The 24,078-nt window shown below is 40.3% G+C and overlaps 1 protein-coding gene across 1 annotated transcript in view; it reads left to right on the top strand.

Annotated features, from left to right (window-relative positions):
* LOC124618413 (E3 ubiquitin-protein ligase listerin) overlaps nucleotides 1-24,078 on the top strand; it is a 145,216-nt gene that overhangs the window by 68,561 nt on the left and 52,577 nt on the right. Inside the window, exon 13 of the mRNA XM_047145347.1 lies at nucleotides 15,807-15,925. Within this exon, the coding sequence (XP_047001303.1) occupies nucleotides 15,807-15,925 (119 nt within the window). The remainder of the gene's footprint in view (nucleotides 1-15,806; nucleotides 15,926-24,078) is intronic.

The raw sequence follows: 24,078 nt of genomic DNA, 5'->3' as shown, positions 1-24,078 counted from the left end.
GGAGAATGTGGGTACTATTGAAATAGGCCTGTAGCTAGATGGAGAGTCTTTATCTCCCTTTTTGTATACTGGGACGATCCTAGATAGTTTTAACTCATCAGGAAAATATCCCTCAAGTAAGCACTTGTTTATACAATGGGTTAAGGGGTAGAGAATGCAGTCACACACTTTTTTTAGCAGGTTGGATGATATGCCATATATATCTAAGCTATCAGATGATTTCAGTTGTTTTATGACCCCTTGTACATATCTAGGCGATACTTCGGAGAAGGTTACTATGCTTGTATTTAGTGACTGTCTACCCCAATTTTGGGAGAGTAACTCTGATGGACTAATGTCTGGTTTGATAATTGCGTCTCCTATTTCTTTCACTGAATTAATAAAAAACTCATTGAGTGTTTGTGGTGGGATATTAATTTTGTCTTTTTTAGTATCTCTGGCAGCACTGTTAATTACTTTCCACGCAGTTTTGCATTTATTGGTGGAATTATGTATGCTGTTGGCATTGTAGGTTTTTTTGGCTTGCAGGATGGCTTTTTTGTATTCATTCCTGCATTCCACATAGGCTGATTTGGCACAGTCAGACTTCATACTATTGTATATATTGTACAGTAACAAAACTTGTTTCTTTAGATCTGTCAGCTGTTTAGTGTACCATATATTTTGTCTGTTTTGAGATCTGGATTTGTGGCTGCTGTCCATTATTTTTATTTTCTTTATGGGAATACTATGGTTAAATAGGGTCAAGAATGCATTAAAAAATCTATCAAATATTATTTTGGCTGGCAGATCATTACTTGATGTGTAATGTCCATCAACACTACAATGGCCAAACCAGTCTCTGTCAGCAAGGGAATTACGAAATGTTTTAATTTTATCCTCAGTTATGGGTCTGGTAATCACAACTGTTGGGACAGGTCTGTTTGCATTGCACCTATTGAGGGGAATTTTACTTGCATAATTTAGAGATACGGAGTCATGGTCAGAGAATGGGAACACTACAACTTCGCATGTGTTTTCAGTGGTCTTGAAGTTTTCAAAGATGTTATCTAAACATGCTTTGTTTCTTGTGGGCCTGTTATTAACATGATGTAAATTGTATTGTCTTAGCAAGTTTTCCAGATCTGCAACACTACCCTTACAGTTAGTAACATCAAAATCAGCATTCAAATCACCTCCTATTGCAATATCATAATGTAGCCATTTAATATTACTTAATTCACTCAATAGCATGTCCATTTTTTCTAAAAATATGTTAATGCTTCCCTTTGGTGATCTGTACATGGATACTACTATTAGCTTATGACTATTAATGATTATACCCGTAACTTCAAAGTGCTGTTCATCACACAAGGAATTTAGGTCTAGTTTGGTTATTGTACAATTGAGTGACTGGTTGGAATAAATTGCCACACCACCTCTAATGTGCTTTTTCCTACAGTAGCTATTTACTATACTAAAATTGTCAAGTTTGGCAACTGCAAGTTCATTCTCATTAGCCCAGTGTTCACTCAGACAAAAAATATCAAACTGGTTATCAAGTCCAAACTCATTTATGATAAGTTCTTTATCTTTCAGTCCTTGAACGTTAAGGTAACATATTTTAAGATCCATGCTCTTATTGCTAACACACTGAACACTATGGTGATTGGTTTTCAAACGTTTTTCAGGGCTTATCTTTTGGATTTCTGCCTCTTGTTGCCTTTTACTAAAAAATTGTTCACTTGGAGTGGTAGCACATCTACTGTTGTATACCTACTCTTCCCTCCTTGTGATGATATTGTAGATGAAGCTGCTACTAGAGGAGTTGATGTAACTGCTGTTATGGTGTCTGGAGGCACTGTTGTGGCACCTGGTGACTGAGGAGATAAGGTGGTTGCTTCTTCTTCTCCTGCTGTTGAATCTTGCTGGTGAAGTGTGATTGGTACTGCTGCTGCTGCTGTAGGCATTGTTGTGGCAACTGGTGACAGTGGAGATTTGGATGTTGCTTCATCTTCTGCTGCTGTTGAATCCTGTTGATGAAGTGTGGTAGGTATTGCTGCTGCAGCATTTGTTATGTGTGTAGGTACAATTGCTGCTTCCACTTCTACTTCTACTGCTGCAATAGAAGTAAACATTTCTTCAGGCTCTGCTTGCGTCAAGCAAGGAACTGGAAGAGCAGCAATTACTTCTTGGTTGTCAGATGCTTTCAGTATCATGCTGATGTTTTGGCACAGAATCTTCTTGCCTCTGTTATTAAGGTGCATGCCATGTCTCGTGTAACAGTCTCTTTGCAAGGAGTCCATACTTATAAAATATGCATTTTGATAGGCCCTGCAAATCTTTGAGTATTGCCTGTTTGCTTTTATGATTTCCACGTTCACACATGACCATTCCGAAAGGTCATGCCTATGTGGAATTCCGACTACAAAAACTGATTTCTCTCCTGTTGACCGAGAATTTAGTATTGCTTTAAGGTTTCGTGTTGCACTGTGGAGGTCGTTTTTATATACATTATTGGCTCCTGCTATGACGACAATATGACGATCATTTTCAGTTTCTATGTTTCTAACGAGTTCTTGGATGGGTGCACCTGGTTTGACAATACTAGTTGCTTGTATACAATGACTGTAACGTAGTATTTTTGCGATCTCACGTCCATGGCTATCAGAGAATATTTTCACTTTGAGTTTGTCTTCACGTTTATTGCGGAAGTTTCTGCTCATGTGCTTGTCACTATATAGATTCGGCGTGTTGTTGTCGTCACAGTTTTCCGTGGATTCCACATTTATATCTGAATCTAGTGCATGAAAACGGTTTTTTGTTACCACAGTAATTCTACAGTCACTGAATTTCACACGACCAACCCTTTTTGGCCTAGTAAACATATGTTGCCTTGTTGTTTCTGCCTTTAGGCCTATATCCACTTCAGAGCACTCGTTTATTGTAGGTAGGACACTGAAACTGCTTTTATTGCCGCGGTTCGTTCCATTCGTTGTATTTATCACCTTTTCGCTTCTTTCTTCCGTGATCATGCTAGTCCTGTGCTCCCAGTTCCGTGTTTTACTTGCTTTGGCGATCGGGATATTACGCGCCTTTTTCAGTTCGGCATTTTCATTTTCTAAATGCGCAATGTCCCGCCTTAGTACATCTACAATTAATTGCAGGCTTGATACACGTTCATTTAGCTTCACTATTTCACTGTTATAATTTATGTATGTTCCGTTTTTCACCACACAACTATAACTTTTGTTCACTTTCTCACTATAAACAACTGTACCGGACGCCATGTTCTTCAATACATACATGTCTAACAAGGAGAAGACATTGACTCAGGATCATAGAATATAAGTTAATGTATTTTTGCGTTTGTTTTGTTTTACTGCAGGCTAGTAACACAGTATCGAGTATAAAATAACAGCAAAGAGATGCATGAAAAGTAACATTTTGCATAAATGTTTTATAAGCAATGTGAGAAATGAAATCTGGCATAGCTGAGTCGTAAAATTGTTCACATTAATGAAGCTGCCTTGGGTCAGAGTCCAACATGTATCATATACAGGGTGGTCAGAAATTCTCATTACAGACTTCTAGAACTTGTGGCGGGGAGTGAGTACACCGTATTTTGAATAGGAACCCATGTCCAGAAACGTTATCCAACAAGACTACAGAGCATCAAAGTTACAGGCGCAGGTGTCTGTAAATGTACATATGCATGGGGTGATTCCATGATGATGTTACATACTTTCTAAGATGATGGAGAATGATAAATGTATTAATTTGAAGTCAGGATCCCTGAACTGGAAACGAACGAGTCGAAAGTTATAAACAAAAACTGTTCTGATACCTCTGACAGTTGAATACATGTACCGGTTCTTGTGTTGCGAAGAGTGTAGGTTGGTAACTTTCAGTGGTGGTAGTGTGGACAGAAACGAGAAAAAATGTCCAATAAACGTATGCTCTAAATTGCATACCTGAGGAGCTATGACCATTTGCTCATCTTCGCTAATGTGAAACACATCTCCTCTACGGAGCAAGTGTTCATAGCTGTTAAGGTACGCCCTTTAGAGCCCACATTTTTTCTCGTCTTTGTCCACAGTACCATCACTTAAAGTTACCAACCCTACACTCTTTGCAACACAAGAACCGGTATATGTATTCAACTGTCAGAGGAATCAGAATGGTTTTTGTTTATAACTTTCGACTCGTTCATTTCTAGTACAGGAATCCTTACTTCAGATTAATACATTTATCGTTCTCCATCATCCTAGAAAGTCTGTAACACCATCACGGAATCACCCCGTGTATACATACATTTACAGACACCCGTGCCTATAACTTTGATGTTTGTAGTCTCATTGGATGACGTTTCTGGACATGGGTTCCTATTCAAAATACGATGTACTCACTCCCCTCTACAAGTCCTAGTAGTCTGTAACAGGAATTTCTGACCACCCTGTATGTGCATTTTTTGTGCTACTTATTAATGTTTGTTTTTACAATACTTCAGGTTCTCTTTGAGGGAAACTGTAAAAACTTTGTTATTTGTAATATTTATTGTACTAATCTTATACTTTTGTTTTTTATTATTTTGCTAAAAATGAAAAAACAAAACTTATGGAAAGCTTAAAGAAAATATTCTCGTAGACTATCATGAAATGTTGTCACATGTGAGTGACAGAAGGGATGGTTTTCTTTCAGTAAGACTGACTGGTTTTTTGGTTGTTCTGTCATTTTTAAATAGCTTGTAGTAGACTAGTTTCTCTTATCAGAATATACATGCTCCTAAAGAGTGACTTTACAGACACTTGGCTTGATTGGGTTTTAGTTGCAGACTATATTCCTTGGAAAGTTGAGTGTTTACTTCTCTCTGAAATAAAAAATTATTCTAAGTGTTTGTGACAAACCTGCTAAAACCATTGCTACAGTACTGTGCCTCGTACCCTAGTAACTCTTATGTGGATCATCTATATTCCTCCATTACTCCTACTTATTCCATGTGCCCACCACTGCCAACCCCAAGTTGGAATCACCAAGATAAGCATGTTGTCACTTGTTCGTCATCATCATCATCATCATCATCAAATGACTCTGAGCACTATGGGACTTAACTTCTGAGGTCATCAGTCCCCTAGAACTTAGAACTACTTAAAGCTAACTAACCTAAGGACATCACACACATCCATGCCCGAGGCAGGATTCGAATTTGCGACCGTAGCAGTCGCGCGGTTCCAGACTGTAGCGCCTAGAACTGCTCGTCCACCCCGGCCGGCATCATCGTCATCATTATCATCATCATACGGTGCTGATGACACTGCCAAATGCCATCTTCAGTCTCTGCCCTAAATCTCATTGCGAAGCAGTAATGGAAATTCCTGGGTAGAACAATGCATAAAATAAGGGAATGGTAACTACACTTATAACAGGCTGATGTACAACACATAGACACATGTAACAAAAAACATTGTTACTAGCTTTTGAGTCCTGGCTCTTTTTCAGTAGCAAGTACATGCATTTGGCCACAGCAACACTTATTATTGATTACACATTATTGAGAGCACTTGCCTTGGCTGATAGATGTGGGGAGAGGGACATGCAAGGAAGGAGCGGTAGTGTGAGGCAGGAGTGGAAAGACTCAGTGTCTGCACAATAAGATGAAAGGAATTATGAGGGTGTAGAACATATAAAAGAGAGAGCAAGAGGGAGAGGGGGCAGAGACAAAAAGAGGAACAGGGAAGAGAAAAACAAAAAAGGGGGAGAAGGGCAGAAATGGGGCTGGGGGTGGGAGAGCTCACATATAGGGGTGAGGGGGAGGATGTAGGGTGGTTGGAGAAGGTAGTACATTATCTGGACAGGGAAGGAGTGGTATGGATGACGACAGAAGAGAAAAATGAAACGGTATGCTGAGACAGTGGGAAACAAACATAGGGTATGCTGGAGAGAGGATTTAGAGGTTTAGTGAAAAGGGAGCTGTGGAATTAAACTGGAAAAATATAGATTTTGTTGTTTCTAGTATACTTCTATCATATATTGTCTGTCATGGGAACTAGAATGGCAAGGCTCCCACCCTTTCTGCAGTAGATTCTGTTAAGTTCAGGAATATGTTCCCCTCAGAATTTTGAGTGAGAGGAGAAGTTATGTCACTTACTGATGTTTGCTGTGTCAGTGGCAGAGTTACCAACATAGGAATGTTACAGACTGTTACATAAATTTTATCATATTATAAGGGCATGTTGTTTATTTTTTACATCTCCCTTTTTAATGCACATTACACACAAACAGTTATTTTTCCCCAGCTTGTAACAGATGTTTGTCTTTCTTTTGGTGGTGGAAGTGATATCTCTGGTACCCCTGCTATGCAGTATTTCAGAGAAACATGGCTGCTTGTGTATCAGAGAATGTTGAAAGGGCTTGCAGAAAATGTATTTGTAACTCAGAGATATAGAAGAGAGAGAATGTGAAGAAGAAAAGTTACGGTGGATGTGAACATTAGTGATAAAACCAGTAAAAAAAGTAGGAGCTAAGCAACAAGGACCTGGATATGGCTACAAAAGCAAATCAGACAGTTCTAATCTCAACTGGTGTAGCTATTCAGTGTTAGACAAAGATTTGTGATTTTTACTAACTGCTAGAGTACTACATTCAAAATGCCCACCTCAGTGGCCTTTTTGAGCATAAGGATTGCAGTCAGGGCTGTGACGTGGGAGTGAGCAGAAGAAAGAACTCATTTACTGATCATGTGACAGTGGCTACTGGCACAAAACTTAGAGTATGTTTGAAAGCTTTTTGCAGTATACTTGCAGTTTTGCGGAAAAGAGTTTCAGCAGCAAGAGGAACAGGAAAGTGTATAATGTTGGGGAAGAGTTAGATGGTGATGAAGTTAGCAATGAACGTAATTCAATGCACCTTGGCATGCCACATGTAGGTAGATGTGAAAGACATGCCAATGTTAAGCATAAAATCAGTGAAGCCTCATTGGATTGTGTTTGAGACCATATTAAAAAGTTACTGAAATACAAAAGTCATTACTCAAGGAATGACAATTCAGTAAAGGTGGCTGAAATGCACTATCTGTGTGGATAAGGATACCAAGGTTCAGGAGTTTTACTCCGCAACATATGAAGTCTGTGAAAGTTTTCAAAACTGAGCTTTAAGTTATCACACATCACATGTGAAACTTGTGATGAGTGTGCTGCTTATATGATAGATACTGTTTCTTTCTGTGTTAAAACTGAAGAAGCATACTCTCTCTTGATGGAATACACAATGACGTGTTCCAGTGATGGTTGTGACTACTGTATAATCACCTATGATTTACAACAGGCACTGCCGGCACCAAAAATTCCAACAGATACATTTTTCTACCAAAGGCAGTTGTGAATGTACAACTTTGGCCTCCACAAATCCAGCTCCAATTCAGGTATTATGTTATATCACGAGAAGATAGTGACTCAAGGGGTTTGTGAGAATTGTATCCTGTATCATGAAAATGTTCCGTGATCCCTTGAATGTTCATTTTGCAATAATTTTTGTTAGACTCTCGTATTTGACAAAACAGAAACAATACAATGATTGATGTGGGTTATTCTGCCACTGCTAAAGAACTCTGTGATTTCATTCAACATTATTTCCTTGTTCTTGGACATACCTATTTACCTTAGTGATCGAGATTTAGCACAATGAAAGACTCTGAAAGACAGGTCATATTTACACTCTTGACCAATTGTACGAAGTTGTGGAAAATGCCAGAGTCAAACAACAGTTAAACAGTGGAGTTGTAATACCTAGTGCAAGCTTTAATATCAGGAAAATAACTGCTGTTAAATTTGATAGACAACCAGGTGTGCTCTTTTTTAAAGACATCTATTCTGAAGTTGAAAAGTGGCACAGATTGGAACTCTTCAAGCAGATGTAATGTCAACACTCAGAAACCAGAAAAGAAACCATGCTTGATAATCCTTACATGACTAAACTTCTTGAAGAAATATAATTATTCTATCCATACAGACTGCCCATATCATCATTCTTTCAATATTGTCATGTATCTCCCCCCCCCCCCCCCCCCCCCCTCATTTTCTCATGGTGTTTACAAAAAACTGAAATCCACAGGAACTTGGACTGGGAAGATGCGCCAGAGTAGATGTAAAATAGTTTTTATGTTCTTGATATGTAAGCCTCTTAATATGGTTTAATTCAACAAAAAGTATTTACATCAGTATAAAGCTCTCTGACACGACAGTATAAAATTCTTCATTTTCCATACAAAAACTATGTATCATACATAGATGTTCAAAATAAGTGCATTTTACGTTGACATTTATGTTTTTGATTTTGCATAATCTACCTAATAATCAGTTAAACAGTGAAAACTTAACCTTTATTGTACAAATAATGCCTCAATTTATCTCCTTTTATTATGAAAGTGGCATGACTCCCCCTCTCAGCAGAGCCCTTAATTCCCATCTGCGTAGTTCAGAGAAATTATTGATAATAAATTATTTAAAGCACTTGCCTGGACTGATAGAATTATTGGTTATCAATCATGGAGAGCAGTAGCCAGGGCTTAAGGATTATTAATTATTGAAAGCAGTTGCCTGAGCTGATGGGTGCTACACTGCAGTAGAAATTCTTCCCCATCAGTTGGAACAGCATTCCTAGCACTACCTGAGGAGGTAATCCAAGCTGCTCCTGTCTTTTGCTCGCATGGGATTACCTCTAGCCACTCGTGTCATCCCCTCAAAGCTCTCTGATCATACTTTTCTAGCTCACTCTGCCTTCCATACCCCTGAAAACTTTCTTCAGCCTCCATGAAACACACTGCTCGTTCCTTATCATTGTTGTCAACCTATCTGCCAAAACTCTGACCCCTGCAGAAGTTTCAGTGCTTTCTAAAGGCCTCATATGTAGCCCAAAACGTAACTTCAGCCATGCTGGACTGCTAAAGTACTTGGTTTCCTTCACTCATTCTTGGCAGTGGAAACATTTCTTCACCAGGCACCACACCAACAACAGCCAACCAAAACTACTAACATAAAACCTTCTTTAAAACATATATGAAGATGCTATCTGTTATTTCGGACATGTCCAAAAGAACAGATACCATCTTCATATAGTTAAGGCCAACTGGCCATTGACCTCCTTCTTCTGCACGGGATGCACATGCATTGGTCGAACTCTTACAGCACTCGGTAAGATTGTGTGCCGTGAGCAGGGGCACTACGAATATAATGTGTGGACATTAAGTTGGGAATGTGGGTCTCGCGGGGAGCGTGTAAAGGATACATCCCTGCAGTCGCACTATCCTCTGTGCCCTCGGTGGCTCACATGGATAGAGTGTGTGCCATGTAAGCAGGAGATCCCAGATTCGAGTCCCCGTCGAGGCACAAATTTTCAGCTGTCCCCATTGATGTATATCAATGCCTGTTGACAGCTTAGGGTCTTGATTTCATCATCATTTCATTCTTTAAAACAGTTCGAACCTTTTTCCAACCATGCTCCTCCTCTCCATCCACACAATCGTATCCAGGCTATCTTTCCAAGAATTCCTCGCTTCTAACCTGGTTTCACCTTTCTTTCCTAAATCTCTCCCTAGTGAGTCCAACATCACTTGTATGGAACACACAGCTACCTGAAAACCTGTCCAGACCGTATCATCCTTCCTGCGGACAGAGCCTCCACCACTGTGGTCATTAATCATGCTGACTAAGCAGCTGAAGTTCTCCACCAACTTTCTGACACCTCTGCATACATACCTCACAACCATAATTCCATCCCAGAAGTCCAGCAAAACCTCCAGCAGCTCCTCAAGGCCTAGATCCATCCCAAAACCTAATACCTGACTCCATCTCACTCCTCACACCTGCAACCTCCTGCACTCCTTTCTATTACCTACTCTGCAAACTCCACAAACCCAACCCTACAGTTTTTCCTACTAGTCATCCCATTGTGGTCAGTTACAATATTCTCACATGGAAAAAAAAAAAAAATCTCTGCCTTTATTGACCAGCACCTCAAAATTATTGTCCCTATCCTCCCATCCTATGTTGAAGTCACTTCTCACTTCCTTCACTATCTTTCCACAGTTCCTGTCTTGTAACTGCCAGACTCCTTGTTGGTAACTGAGGATGCAATGTCCTTATATACTACATCCTCGATGCCCATGGCTGCACTGTTCCCAGTATCTTCTGATACCAAACCCACCATCTTTTTCCTAATCCTCCTGCCCAACAACATTCTGACCTACAGTTATTTTACTTTTGAAGGCTAAGTCTATAAACAAATCTGTGACACTGCCATGAGTACTGATTAGGAATCATTCCTATCTCAACAACACCTAAAACCCATTGTCTTGCTCAGGTTCATTAATGACATTTTCATGATCTAGACTTATGACAGGGACAACTTTCGCTCTTTTTTTCAATATTCTCAACACCTACTCCCAAATCTGCTTCACCTGGTCCTTCTCAACTCAATAAACAACCTTCCTAGCCATCGATCTCTGACGCCTGTCACCCATTCCATGTCAAAAAGTTTCTTCCTTACAGCCTTGCCACCTGTGGATGTTGCATCTGCAGTGAAAAACAGGAGTTGTCAAAATATACTGACAACATTACCAGAACTTTTGTTGGCAGATGATTTCCTATCCAGCTCATCTTAAACAGGTCTCCCATGCCATCTCCTCTGACATCAGTAAACCTGTTAACCAAACAACGACTAGCACTCCTCTGATCATCCAGTGTCACTCTGGCTTGAGAAGCTCAGTTACATCATTCTCAAAGCTTCAACCACCTCTCATCATTGTGCTCTGAGGTAAGAGTTATCCTACCCAAAATCCTAACCACATCACCCAGAGTAGTGTTCTGCCACCCACCAAACCTACAGAATTTCCTTGTCCATCCTTATTCCAATCCTGCACACCATCAGTCATTCCCTTGTGGAAAACCCAGGCGCAAGACCTGGCCCATACAGCCGCTTACTACCTCTTACTGCAGTCCAGCCACAAGCCCTTTTTGCCCTACAAATGATGTGGCCATGTGTGAAAGCAGCAATGTTATGTATCAGCTATGCAGCAATTGATGTGCAGCATTCTGTGTGGGCATGATAGGTAATCAACTGTTTACTCATATAAATGGCCCCTACCGAACTGTAGCCAACCACAAATTTGACCATCCACTTGCTGAACATGCTACACATCACAACACAAATGACTTTAACAGCTGTTTCAGTACTTGTGCCACTTGGATACTCCCTTCTACCTCAAGTTTCTTTGAACTACGCAAGTGGGAATTGTCTATCCAATATATCCAGCATTCTTGCGAATCCTGGCCTAATCCTCTACTAATGTATCCCTGTGCCTCATGTTATCTCTCCCCTTTTTGGTATGTTGTCCATGCCACTCCTTCCCTCTCTCGATTGTGTACTGGCTTCTTCTACAAACTCTTCCTCCCTTCACTCCCATGTGGGGACTCACTCTCACCCTCTCCCTCCCCCTTCCTTGCCCCCTCCACCCCCCTCCCCGCCCTCCTCTCACATCCTGTTTCTCTTCCCACTCCCTCTTTCTGTATCATGCACATACCTTACCCCCTCAGAATTCCTTTTGTCTTATTCAGCCGGCTGTCTTTCCCACTTCTGCCTCTCACTACCCTGTTACCCAATCCATGCCTCATACTTCCTCCCCAACCTTCTCCCCACATTCATCAGCCCCGCCAACTGCTCTCAATAATGGAAAATCAGTAACAATCATTATTGTAATGGTAGTGTGCATTTGGGTACCTGTGTTGTTGTGTGTGAGCATGTATAATTTGTATTTATCTATTTTCAGCTGCAGGATCAGCTACTATTTTCAAAGTGCAGTTTACCCATGACAAAATTAAATTTGAATTTTTATTATTGTTGCTTTGTAAAACCAGGATGTAAATTAACATTTTTATTTAATTTGTTGATGATAACATCACACATCCAGTATTGTATTTTCAAACAGTGGAAACTCCTGGTAAGAATATCAACAATGTAGGAAAAGACAGATTGATACTTACCTTAGAGAAGTCACATCATGTTACAGGCAGTCGCGATTAAAAGACCTCACATATAGTTTTCGGCCACAGCCTTCATCCGAAACACACACACACACACACACACACACACACACACAAAAGGAAGCAAACCTCATGCACATACGAGTGTGAGTGTCTCCTAATTGCACCTGTCTGCAACTTGATGTGTCTTCTTTACAGTTAGTAGCAATCTATCTTTTCCTACATTGTCATCATTATATTTTATTGGATGTGATTGACTAAAGCCTTTTCATCAAACGTTTACCATTACTATACATTAACAAATCTGTTGTTGAGATCGAAGTGTGGTGGTTGTGAGCTGCCTTGATGTTCCATCTTCTTAGGATCTTTGACTAGTGGCAGGCACAATAAGTATCTGTTTCAACTGTTCCACACTGACCAGTGCTGGACGAATTTCACAACACCCACTAGTTCTACATAAAAAAACAACAAAATGGAATAAATATCCATGAAAATTGAAATTAAATATATTAATTTCATAACATATAAAACTGAAATACGTAATTAAAATTTGAGATTGGCAGTGATTGCACAAGCAGCATGAGTACGTGTAACATTATAGTGTCAACACTTTTGTTATACTACAGTGGGATACTCATACTGACTTCTCTGCTGTCCATAAAAATGATTTTCACTTTGGTTACTCTTCTTTAATTGTTGTACGAAAAGATACCGTAGGCATTTCCTTGCAGATACTGTTTGCTGTAGATTTTCAACAGAAATGGAGGTGTGTGAGCAATAAAAATCAGATTTTCAAATCCAAGCAATAAATCTTCCTTGTAGCAAACTCCTTTGGTATCATTGAGGATGTCCTAGCAGCGGATGAGAACTATCCTGAGAAATGCAGTACATATGTTGAAACAAATCTACCTTCTTTTTATAAATTTTCTTTCAGTTTGGTCCTTTGTAATGGATCATTACATTAATAAAGAATGCAAATTTTGTATCTCTATTACAGATTATTAATTATATAGGAAAAGGATGGATTGCTACTCATTGCAAAGGCAGCACATTGAGTTGCAGACAGGCACAATAAAAAGACTTTTACACATTTACTTTCAGTCAAGTCTGAGTTACCAGAGATGGTGGTCACATGTGCATGAGGTGTGCTTGCTTGTGTGAACATGTGTGTATTTTCTTTTCTAACTAAGGTGTTGGCCGAAAGCTAAATGTGTGAAGTCTTTTCAGTGTGCCTTTCCTCAACTCACTGTGTCATCTTTACAGTGAGTAGCAATCTATCCTTTTCCTAATGTTGTTGACATTCCAAACTGTGGTTTCTATTGTTTGAAATTACTAATTGTATTAATTTAAAACTCGTATAGCCAAGCTGTACGTGCATTTGATTATTCTTTCTGTAGCATGGTAAATAGTCTATCATCAATGGCGGACACGTGGAGAATGTAACAAAGCACAATGATTCTCAGAAAACACAGTGAAGAAAGTAGACTTATGTTTTCACCAGATAGCAACGACTTATGTTTTCACCAGATAGCAACACTGTGTGGCTGTCTTGTGTCAGAGAATTTGCCAGCATATAATGGTGTGGTGTTGCTTTCATCTTCAGGCTTCTCCCTTTGTATATAATTTTTCCATTATCATCTGTACTACATATTGTGACTGTCATATCAATGTTGTAATGTGATTTGAGACTGAGAAAGTATGTAAAATAAAAATTAAATCACATGTTAAATGTCTGTGGCTTGAAACAACTGTGTTTTATTGGTCAAAAATAATCTAGTTGTCTGAGTTCGATAGAGAGACAACTCTTTCCCAGTTCATGCAGGTTGTTTGGCCTGACTTTGTTAATTGCAACTATTGCACAATGCTTACACTGAACATTATGTGGAAGTAGTGAAACATCCTGCAACTCCGAAAGTGTACCTCTGTACATTCTACAAGTACTCTTCTTGAATTTGTATGCAATAGTGTATCTGTAACTCATTGACAGTGGTAAATTGCAGAATCTATTCTGACAACAGCCTCTTCCTACTAAAATGTTCATGAAAGATATTGAATATCCATTTACTTGAGATGTTCATAGTCATTTCAGACTCAAGAATCTTCAATTAGTAGTCATACAACACTCTGTCAGATTTTCTCTCTTCATTTGTAGGCTCCACTAGACTTTTGAATGCTTGACTTCACTAATTCTTGTATGGATTAAGTAAACTTTAATGGCACAATTTTTTAGTGTACCATAAGATGGAAGAACAAGAATCCCCATAATACTTCTTAAACTTTTCTGTTGCTTCTTTTCTCATATCCCAATCCAACACTGCATGTTTCATCAACTGTTGGAACTCACTTTTTTTTTATTTAAGAAACATCCATATATCTGTTATTGATCTTACTCAACATAGTTCTAAGAAATAGATCAAACCAGTTGTTTGGGATATACTTGAAAGGAAAAGATGTTTCACATCAGAGGTAAACAAAAGAGATTTAGTAGTAAATAGTCTTCACGTGGGTGCCGCCGGATGACGTTGTGCAAATCCCACAATATTTCCTCGGAGCAACTGTCCAACATCATCAGGTGGTTGAACTTCGCTGGTAGCTAGGTACAACTAGCTATGTACCTAACCACCAGCGAATATTGAATACCCATTTACTTGAGATGTTCATAGTCATTTCAAACTCAAGAATCTTCAATTAGTAGTCATACAACACTCTGTCAGATTTTGTTTCTTCATTTGTAGGCTCCACTAGACTTTTGAATGCTTGACTTCCTAGCTAGTTGTACCTAGCCACCAGCGAAGTTCAACCACCTGATGATGTCGGACAGTTGCTCCGAGGAAATATTGTGGGATTTGCACAACGTCATCTGGCGGCACACGCGTGAAGACTATTTACAACATATCCGCCGGGAAAGCCTGAAGAGTCACAAAAGAGATTTATATTATTCAGAATTTTTATACCTCTTGTACACACTGGCTTTGGTTTGTTTCCATAATGTATCATCATATTCGGAATGTGTTCCCTCAATTCATCTACATCACTAGCCTGCAATTCACATTCAGGTGCTTGGCACAGGATTCACAGAATCATTTCCAGAATATCGCTTGAAGGAGAAAGTTGGTGACTGAAATTTTGTGAAAAAATCTTACAATGAAAAATGCCTTTGTTTTAATGATCACCATATCATAACTGTGACACTTGCTTCGCTGTTTCATGAAATACAAAACAAGCTGCCTTTCTTTGAACTTTTTGAAGTCCTCTGTCAATCATATCTGGTATGGATCCCATACTGCACAGCAATACTCTGGCAGAGGATGGACAGGCGTAGTGTAGGCTGTTTCTTTAGTAGATTTGTTGCATCTTTTAAGAGTTCTGCCAATAAAATGGAGTCTTTGGTTCACCTTCCTCACAACATTTACTGTATGATGGTTTCAGGTTAAGTTGTTTGAAATTTTAATCCCTAGATATTTAATTGTACCAACTACTTTTAAATTTGTATTATTTGTTGTGCAACCAAAGTTTAACAGATTCTTTGTAGTACTCATGTGGAGCACCACACAATTTTAAATTTAACAATTTTTTTTATTACTCATGAGGGGGACCTTACATTTTTATTGTCTGTGGTTGATTTTCTGATAACTTTACTAGATGGTAAGACATCGTCATCTGCAAACAGTCTTAAGAGGGCTGCTCATACTAACTCATAAATTTATCGAGTGAAGTTTACAATTACAACTGCACAGAGAGTTCCCATTCATTGTTAAAGAAATGCTTATATTCTGTTCTGTTTTGTTTCAGACACCTCAAGCAAATGGAATGTCTGCATGTGTTACAGATTTAAAATCAGGATACAAAAAAATTATTCAGCAGCTCAGTAAGAAAGAGATTCAGAAAGTTTCAGATGCAATTACTGAAAGGTAAGCTACTTTCACTTCGTAACTAAATATAAAAGTTTTGGACAGTGTTTTTTAAAGAAAGATTTATTGAATGTTTCCTTTCATACCAGCTGCTTCATTCACCTACAGAACTTACTGAAAATTACACCAGAAGTATCAGTAGGGTATTTCAGACCGTTATCTTCACATTCTCAAAATAGTGCTTAGGTAATTATGAAGTAGGGATGGTTTTGAAAATATTTCCTAAAGAACTACAAAAAAAACAGGAGGCTTGGGATTTTACATGTAGTGAGAGTATGTTCAACTGGCTGCAACAGGTTCACTTTATGTCTTTTCTACTATTCGTTTACTGTTGGGTTGAGTAACTAGGTTAAGGAGAGGCGAGATTGTTGCCATGATTAATAACCTTGACAAGCTGCTACAATATGAAACAAAATTGGAAATATACACTGAACTGCGAAAGAAACTGGTATGGGCATGCATATTCGAATACAGGGAGATGTAAACAGGCAAAATATGGCACTGCAGTTGCCAATGCCTATACAAAACAACAAGTGTCTGGTGCAGTTGATAGATCAGTTACTGCTGCTACAATGACAGGTTATCAAGATTTAAGTGAGTTTGGCGGTGGTGTTATAGTCAGCATATGAGTGATGGGACACAGCATCTCAAGGTAGCAATGAAGTAGGGATTTGCCATACAACCATTTCATGAATATCAGGGATCCAGTAACACATCAGATCTCTGACATCGCTGCTCCTGGAAAAAGGTCCTGCAAAAACAGTATTAACGACAACTGGAGAGAATCGTTCAACATGACAGAAATGCAACCTTTCCCCAAAGTTGCTGCGTATTTCAATGCTGTTCTGTCAACAAGTGTCAGCATGTGAACCATTAAATGAAACATCATAGGTATGGGCTTTTGGAGCTGAAGGCCCACTCATGTACCCTTGATGACTGCACGACACAAAGCTTTATGCCTCGCCTCGGCCCATCAACACCGACATTGGACTGTTGATGACTGGAAACATGTTGCCTGGTCGGACAACTCTTGTTTCAAATTGTATCGAGCAGATGGACGTGTTTGGGTATGGAGATAACCTCATAAATCCATGGACCCTGCATGTCAGCAGGGGACTGTTCAAGCCAGTGGAGGCTCTGTAATGGTGTGGGGTGTGTGCTATTGGAATGGTACCCTTTATATGTCTAGATACGACTCTGACAGATGACATGTACATAAGCATCCTGTCTGATCACCATCATCCATTCATGTCCATTGTGCATTCCGACAGCTTTGGGCAATTCTAGCAGTACAATGCAACACCCCACATGTCCAGAATTGCTACAGAGTGGCTCCAGCAACACACTTCTGAGTGGCCACCAAACTCTCCAGGCATGGGCATTATTGAGCATATTTGGGATGCTTTGCAGTGTGCTGTTCAGAAGAGATCTCCACCCCTCATACTATTACGGATTTATGGACAGCCCTGCAGTATTCATGGTGTCAATTGCCTCCACCACTACTTGAGACATTAGTCGAGTCCATGCTATGTCGTGTTGCGGCACTTCTGCGTGCTCATGGGGGCCTACACGATATTAGGTAGGTGTACCAGTTTCTTAGGCTCTTCAGTGTAATAATGGAAAGTCCAGGATGCAACACAAACAATAGAAGGAGAAAAAGTAACAGCTGACTGGATAGTTATTGTGTTGAGTGGTCAGTACACACATAAAGAAGATTTAAAAAGTTGCAAAGCTTACAGACCGTGTAGTTCTTCAGATTTAGTTAATATAGAATACACACACACACACACACACACACACACACACACACACACACACACACACACACAGACAGAGAGAGAGAGAATACGTTGTATCAGTGTTACAGTAGCTCAGCTTGTTCTCGGCAAACAACATAAAGATGATCTGTAGTGTAAGTGTCATCATCATCATTAAGCACTACTGTCAGTAAATGATGTAGCCTCTCCAGTACTGAGTTCAGGTACATCTGCAACTTCTTCTTCCTTGGGCAATTTTCTCCATGAGCAACAGTCTTGGGCAATGTTCACCCAGCTAACTCCAGTGATCTTCCACAGGTCTTTGTCCCATCGGTCTGACAGTCTTCCTCATGGACCATCAGTCTGACAGTCATCCTCATGGAGTGTGTATGTCTCGTGGGCTCCATTCCAGCATTGACCTTTGTCGATTGGTCATCAGTTCTTCTGGTAACATGGCTGGCCCACTGCCATTTCATAGTGACTATTCTCATCAGATTGTCTTTGATATCAGTAATTGATCTAATGTCTCCAACCCTTTTTTGTCTTTCCTTGTGAAACCCAACATAGAGCTTTCCACACCTTGCTGCACAGTTCTTAGTTACTGCCTTGTATGTTCATGAAGTGTCCAAGTCTCACCGCTGTAAGTCAACACAGGGAAGACATACCGACCCAAAATTATTTTTTTCAGTTTTACTGCCATGTTTATCTGGAAGATAGCTGAAGGTCTTCCAAGTTCTTGCTACTTAATTTGATACATTGAAAAATTACAGCTCTTGTGTCTACAATCTAGGCAAGATAAATGTATTCTCTGAAAGTGTCCAGTAGTGTATTTATTTATTAGACAGAACGTTTGTCTTGGAAAGCTTTATGTCCTGTTCCACTGTGTGACGTACCAAGGTGAGATCCAATACCAATGTCTGTAGTATTTCAAAACCATTTGCCAGTATCACAGTGTCATCTGCAAATCTCAGGTTGTTAAGTATGTTCCCGTTGATTCTAATTCCTTTTTTCTTCCCAGTTTAATTATGACATTGCCATTTCTAGGAAGGCAGAACTCAGCTTGGGAAAGATGACTGGTCACCTTGATTCACACCTCTCTGACTTATTAACTCCTGAGTTGGATTCCATGACACTTAACGAAAGCTGTAGAAGTTTTATATACATGGTACATAATTGTAACAGAGGCCACATCTTGTCCAGCTAAGGATGGCACAATATCAGTACGGCTGACTGAATCAAAGGCCATTTCAAAATTTACAAAAGGCACCCAGTATTTGTTTGCTCTGCTTACCACTTCTCAGAGAACAATAATATAGTGACCCTCAGGGGCTCAGCATTTGTTTGTTGGGTATGTGCTTGGCGACCCCAAGGTTACTGAGCTGGATTTGGTATGCACCACAAGTCTTCTGTCACTGTAAGCTGACCATCATGTGGTGCTGCGGTGGAACGTTGTGTGCAACGGGGAACAGGGACGTTGGTTTGCCTACCTGAATCATGAGGACAGTAAAACCCTCTATATAGAAAAACCTCCATCTGAAGGTGTAGGTATGCTTCCTGCTGATGAGGTGCATGGCTGTTGAGGTGTAACAGCCATTTGAAATTTTTTCTTCATCCTCCCAGTGGAATGGGTAGGCTGCTGGTATGTCCCAGCATCCAGTCAAACAAAAGGGCTTGTGTAGCCAGCCATCCACACTCAGGGATGTTTTAGACTTATAGTATGTATAGTAACAGAATTCATGCTGTTAGTCAGGTTGTGTTTTTATTGGTTAAAAGGAGAGAAGGAAGCTTTGAAAAAATCTCACCTTTTTACATTCAAAAGGGTTTAGAGGAGAGTGCAGGTACATTAAAATCTATTAAACGGTTATGGAGTGGGACACTGTTGATCAAAAGCTCAAGTTCCCAAGAAGTGGCACACCTACAGAAGGCCAAAAGCCTTGGGGAATATGCCATTGAGACTGAGCTCCATAGTACCTTAAAGTACAGTAGAGGTTTAGTGACGTGCAGGGACATGGTTGACGTCCCCAAAGAAGACCTGAAAGTTGAGTGGGCCCAAGAAGGCAGTGCAGCTCTATGTCTCCCATCCAGTGCAGTAATTTAAATGCCAGTGATTTGGGAACACCACTCTTGGATGTAAGGGAGAAACCACTTGTGGCAGTGGGGTAAGGCTGCCCATGAATTAGTTGGATGTTCATCTCTACCGGAGTATGTGAAATGCTTTGGGGCCCATCTTGTCTGGATTAGAGATTGCTGTGCCCTCCTTGAAGAATGGAGGATACAAGAGTTCATAGCGACAAAGCTCTCCTTCCTCGAACTAAAAAGATTTACAAGGCCATGCAGCCCGCCTTGTTTGCCTACTTTGCTTCGGTTGTTAAACAGCCAGTTCAGAAAACCAATACTGGTACACAAATGGACTTTGCTAGTGTCAGCTCTGGTACCTGCATTTGTCAGTGCACTTGTGCTGCTGCAGTTACTTCGATACTTATACTTCCTCCCAGACAAGGATGTGGTAGCCAACATTCCACATCTCCCTGCTCCTCCAAAGGCTGAGTCTTGTCCACCATCCAGCATTGTCACTTAACTGCCATGGTTGTGGCTCTGAAGGCTGACCAGGGCAAAAAGTCAAATGTCAAGCATCCACCAACCATTGAAGTCGGGGAGTAAACATTCCAACAGTGTTATCATCATCGACTCTGCCATCTCTCATGATTTTTCTGTAGAACTAATTGACCTTGATGTCTGATTGGGGGCAGTCACTTTGCCCAAGACTGAGTCTCGACCCATTATGGGCTCCCCTCCCTGGAGGAAAGACTGGGTCAAAGTGCAACTGATCATAGATTGCTGCCATATTACAATGGAACATCATTGTGTTCAGGACACGTGTGGAGGAATTGAAACTGCTAGCACAGGAACACCCCCTGTGCCTGTGCTTACAAGAAAAACATTTTAAAGCCACTGGTGTCCCTGCACTATGGGGCTATACCCTTCACTGGAAGAACTGAAAGAATAATCTGACTGGGGACAGAGTCAAGAGAGGGATTGCTGTCTTTGTCAGTAATACACACCACTCCTCTGCTCTCGCCTTGATTACTGACCTACAAATGTGACTGTTGCTGTCCTTGTGGTTCAGAAGATCACTATATGTTCCCTGTATTTACCTCCATGGGATGCAATAGACTCTGGAGCTCTTGCAGGCCTTACTACACAACTCCCCTGCCCATTTCTCCTAATGGGTGACTTCAGTGCCCATAATGCATTATGGGGCTTGAACTATACTTGCCACAGGATTTGAGTCATGGAGAACCTCATGGAGTCTCAGGAGCTGTACATCCTCAACATATGCAGTTCCACACATTTCTCAGCTGTCACTGGATCATCCTCAACCATCAACCTCTCTTTCTGCTCTCTAAAGCATGCAGACTCACCCCAGTGGGAAGCAACTGGTGACCTTCGTTCCAGTATCCTCTTACCACCGTAGATCCACTTCCTGGATGGAGGACTGCTTGATTGGAAGCCACCAAAATGGATGATCAGTGGGGCTCACTGGATGCTGCTCAACCAGCAGGCTGTGTTTGAACACTGCGACAGTGTCTAGGAATGAGTTGATCACATCGCATGAGTGATTCATCATGTTGCTGATTTATCCATCCCAAAGTCTTCAGGTCATCTTAGAAGGCAAAATGTACGTTGGTGGACTGATGAGTGCCTTTCAGCAATCTGGAACAGGAGTGCTTTTCCCGAGGGCATGCAGCATTACTGTATGGTTAAATGATGATGGCGTCCTCTTGGGTAAAATATTCCAGAGGTAAAATAGTCCCCCATTCGGATCTCTGGGTGGGGACTACTCAAGAGGACATCGTTATCAGGAGAAAGAAAACTGGCGTTCTACGGATTGGAGCGTGGAATGTCAGATCCCTTAATCGGACAGGTAGGTTAGAAAATTTAAAAAGGGAAATGGATAGGTTAAAGTTAGATATTGTGGGAATTAGTGAAGTTCGGTGGCAGGAGGAACAAGACTTTTGGTCAGGCAACTACAGGGTTATAAATACAAAATCAAATAGGGGTAATGCAGGAGTAGGTTTAATAATGAATAAAAAAATGGGAGTGCGGGTAAGCTACTACCAACAGCATAGTGAACGCATTATTGTGGCCAAGATAGACACGAAGCCCATGCCTACTACAGTAGTGCAAGTTTATATGCCAACTAGCTCTGCAGATGATGAAGAAATTGATGAAATGTATGATGAGATGAAAGAAATTATCCAGGTAGTGAAGGGAGACGAAAATTTAATAGTCATGGGTGACTGGAATTCGAGAGTAGGAAAAGGGAGAGAAGGAAACATAGTGGGTGAATATGGATTGGGGGAGAGAAATGAAAGAGGAAGCCGTCTGGTAGAATTTTGCACAGAGCATAACTTAACCATAGCTAACACTTGGTTCAAGAATCATAAAAGAAGGTTTTATACATGGAAGAATCCTGGAGATACTAGAAGGTATCAGATAGATTATATAATGGTAAGACAGATTTAGGAACCAGGTTTTAAATTGTAAGACATTTCCAGGGGCAGATGTGGACTCTGACCACAATCTATTGGTTATGAACTGTAGATTACAGTAGAAGAAGAATGGGTAGCTCTGAGGGATGAAGTAGTGAAGGCAGCAGAGAATCAAGTAGGTAAAAAGACGAGGGCTGGTAGAAATCCTTGGGTAACAGAAGAAATATTGAATTTAATTGATGGAAGGAGAAAATATAAAAACACAGTAAATGAAGCAGGCAAAAGGGAATATAAACGTCTCAAAAATGAGATCAACAGGAAGTGCAAAATGGCTAAGCAGGGATGCCTAGAGGACAAATGTAAGGATGTAGAGGCTTATCTGACTAGGGGTAAGATAGATACTGCCTACAGGAAAATTAAAGAGACCTTTGGAGAAAAGAGAGCCACTTGTACGAATATCAAGAGCTCAAACTGAAACCCAGTTCTAAGCAAAGAAGGGAAAGCAGAAAGGTGGAAGGAGTATATAGAGGGTCTATACAAGGGCGATGTACTTGAGGACAGTATTATGGAAATGGAAGAGAATGTAGATGAAGATGAAATGGGAGATACGATACTGCGTGAAGAGTTTGACAGAGCACTGAAAGACCTGAGTCGAAGCAAGACCCCGGGAGTAGACAACATTCCATTAGAACTACTGATGGCCTTGGGAGAGCCAGTCCTGACAAAACTCCTCCATCTGGTGGGCAAGATGTATGAGGCAGGCGAAATACCCTCAGACTTCAAGAAAAATATAATAATTCCAATCCCAAAGAAAGCAGGTGTTGACAGATGTGAAAATTACCGAACTATCAGTTTAATAAGTCACATCTGCAAAATACTACCGCGAATTCTGTACAGACGAATGGAAAAACTGGTAGAAGCCGACCTCGGCGTAGATCAGTTTGGATTCCTCAGAAATGTTGGAACACATGAGGCAATACTGACCCTACGACTTATCTTAGAAAATAGATTAAGGAAAGGCAAACCTACATTTCTAGCATTTGTAGACTTAGAGAAAGCTTTTGACAATGTTGACTGGAAAACTCCCTTTCAAATTCTAAAGGTGGCAGGGGTAAAATACAGGGAGCGAAAGGCTATTTACAATTTCTACGAAAACCAGATGGCAGTTATAAGAGTAGAGGGGCATGAAAGGGAAGCAGCGGTTGGGAAGGGAGTGAGACAGGTTTGTAGCCTGTCCCCGATGTTATTCAATCTGTATATTGAGCAAGCAGTAAAGGGAACAAAAGAAAAATTCGGAGTAGGTATTAAAGTCCATGGAGAAGAAATAAAAACGTTGAGGTTCGCCGATGACATTGTAATTCTGTCAGAGACAGCAAAGGACCTGGAAGAGCAGCTGAAGGGACTGGACAGTGTCTTGAAAGGAGGATATAAGATGAACATCAACAAAAGCGAAACGAGGATGTAGTCGAATTAAGTTGGGTGATGCTGAGGGAATTAGATTAGGAAATGAGACACTTAAAGTAGTAAAGGAGTTCTGCTATTTAGGGAGCAAAATAACTGATGATGGTCAAAGTAGAGAGGATATGAAATGTAGACTGGCAATGGCAAGGAAAGTGTTTCTGAAGAAGAGAAATTTGTTAACATCGAGTATAGATTTAAGTGCCAGGAAGTCGTTTCTGAAAGTATTTGTATGGTGTGTAGCCATGTATGGAAGTGAAACATGGACGATAAATAGTTTGGACAAGAAGAGAATAGAAGCTTTGGAAATGTGATGCTACAGAAGAATGTTGAAGATTAGATGGGTGGATCACATAACTAATGAGGAGGTATTGAATAGAATTGGGGAGAAGAGGAGTTTGTGGCACAACTTGACAACAAGAAGGGACCGGTTGGTAGGACATGT

Source organism: Schistocerca americana, chromosome 1, assembly GCF_021461395.2.
Source record: "Schistocerca americana isolate TAMUIC-IGC-003095 chromosome 1, iqSchAmer2.1, whole genome shotgun sequence".
NCBI lineage: Eukaryota > Metazoa > Arthropoda > Insecta > Orthoptera > Acrididae > Schistocerca > Schistocerca americana.
The sequence above is the reverse complement of the archived record's forward strand: the minus strand, read 5'-3'. Positions and strand labels throughout refer to the sequence as shown.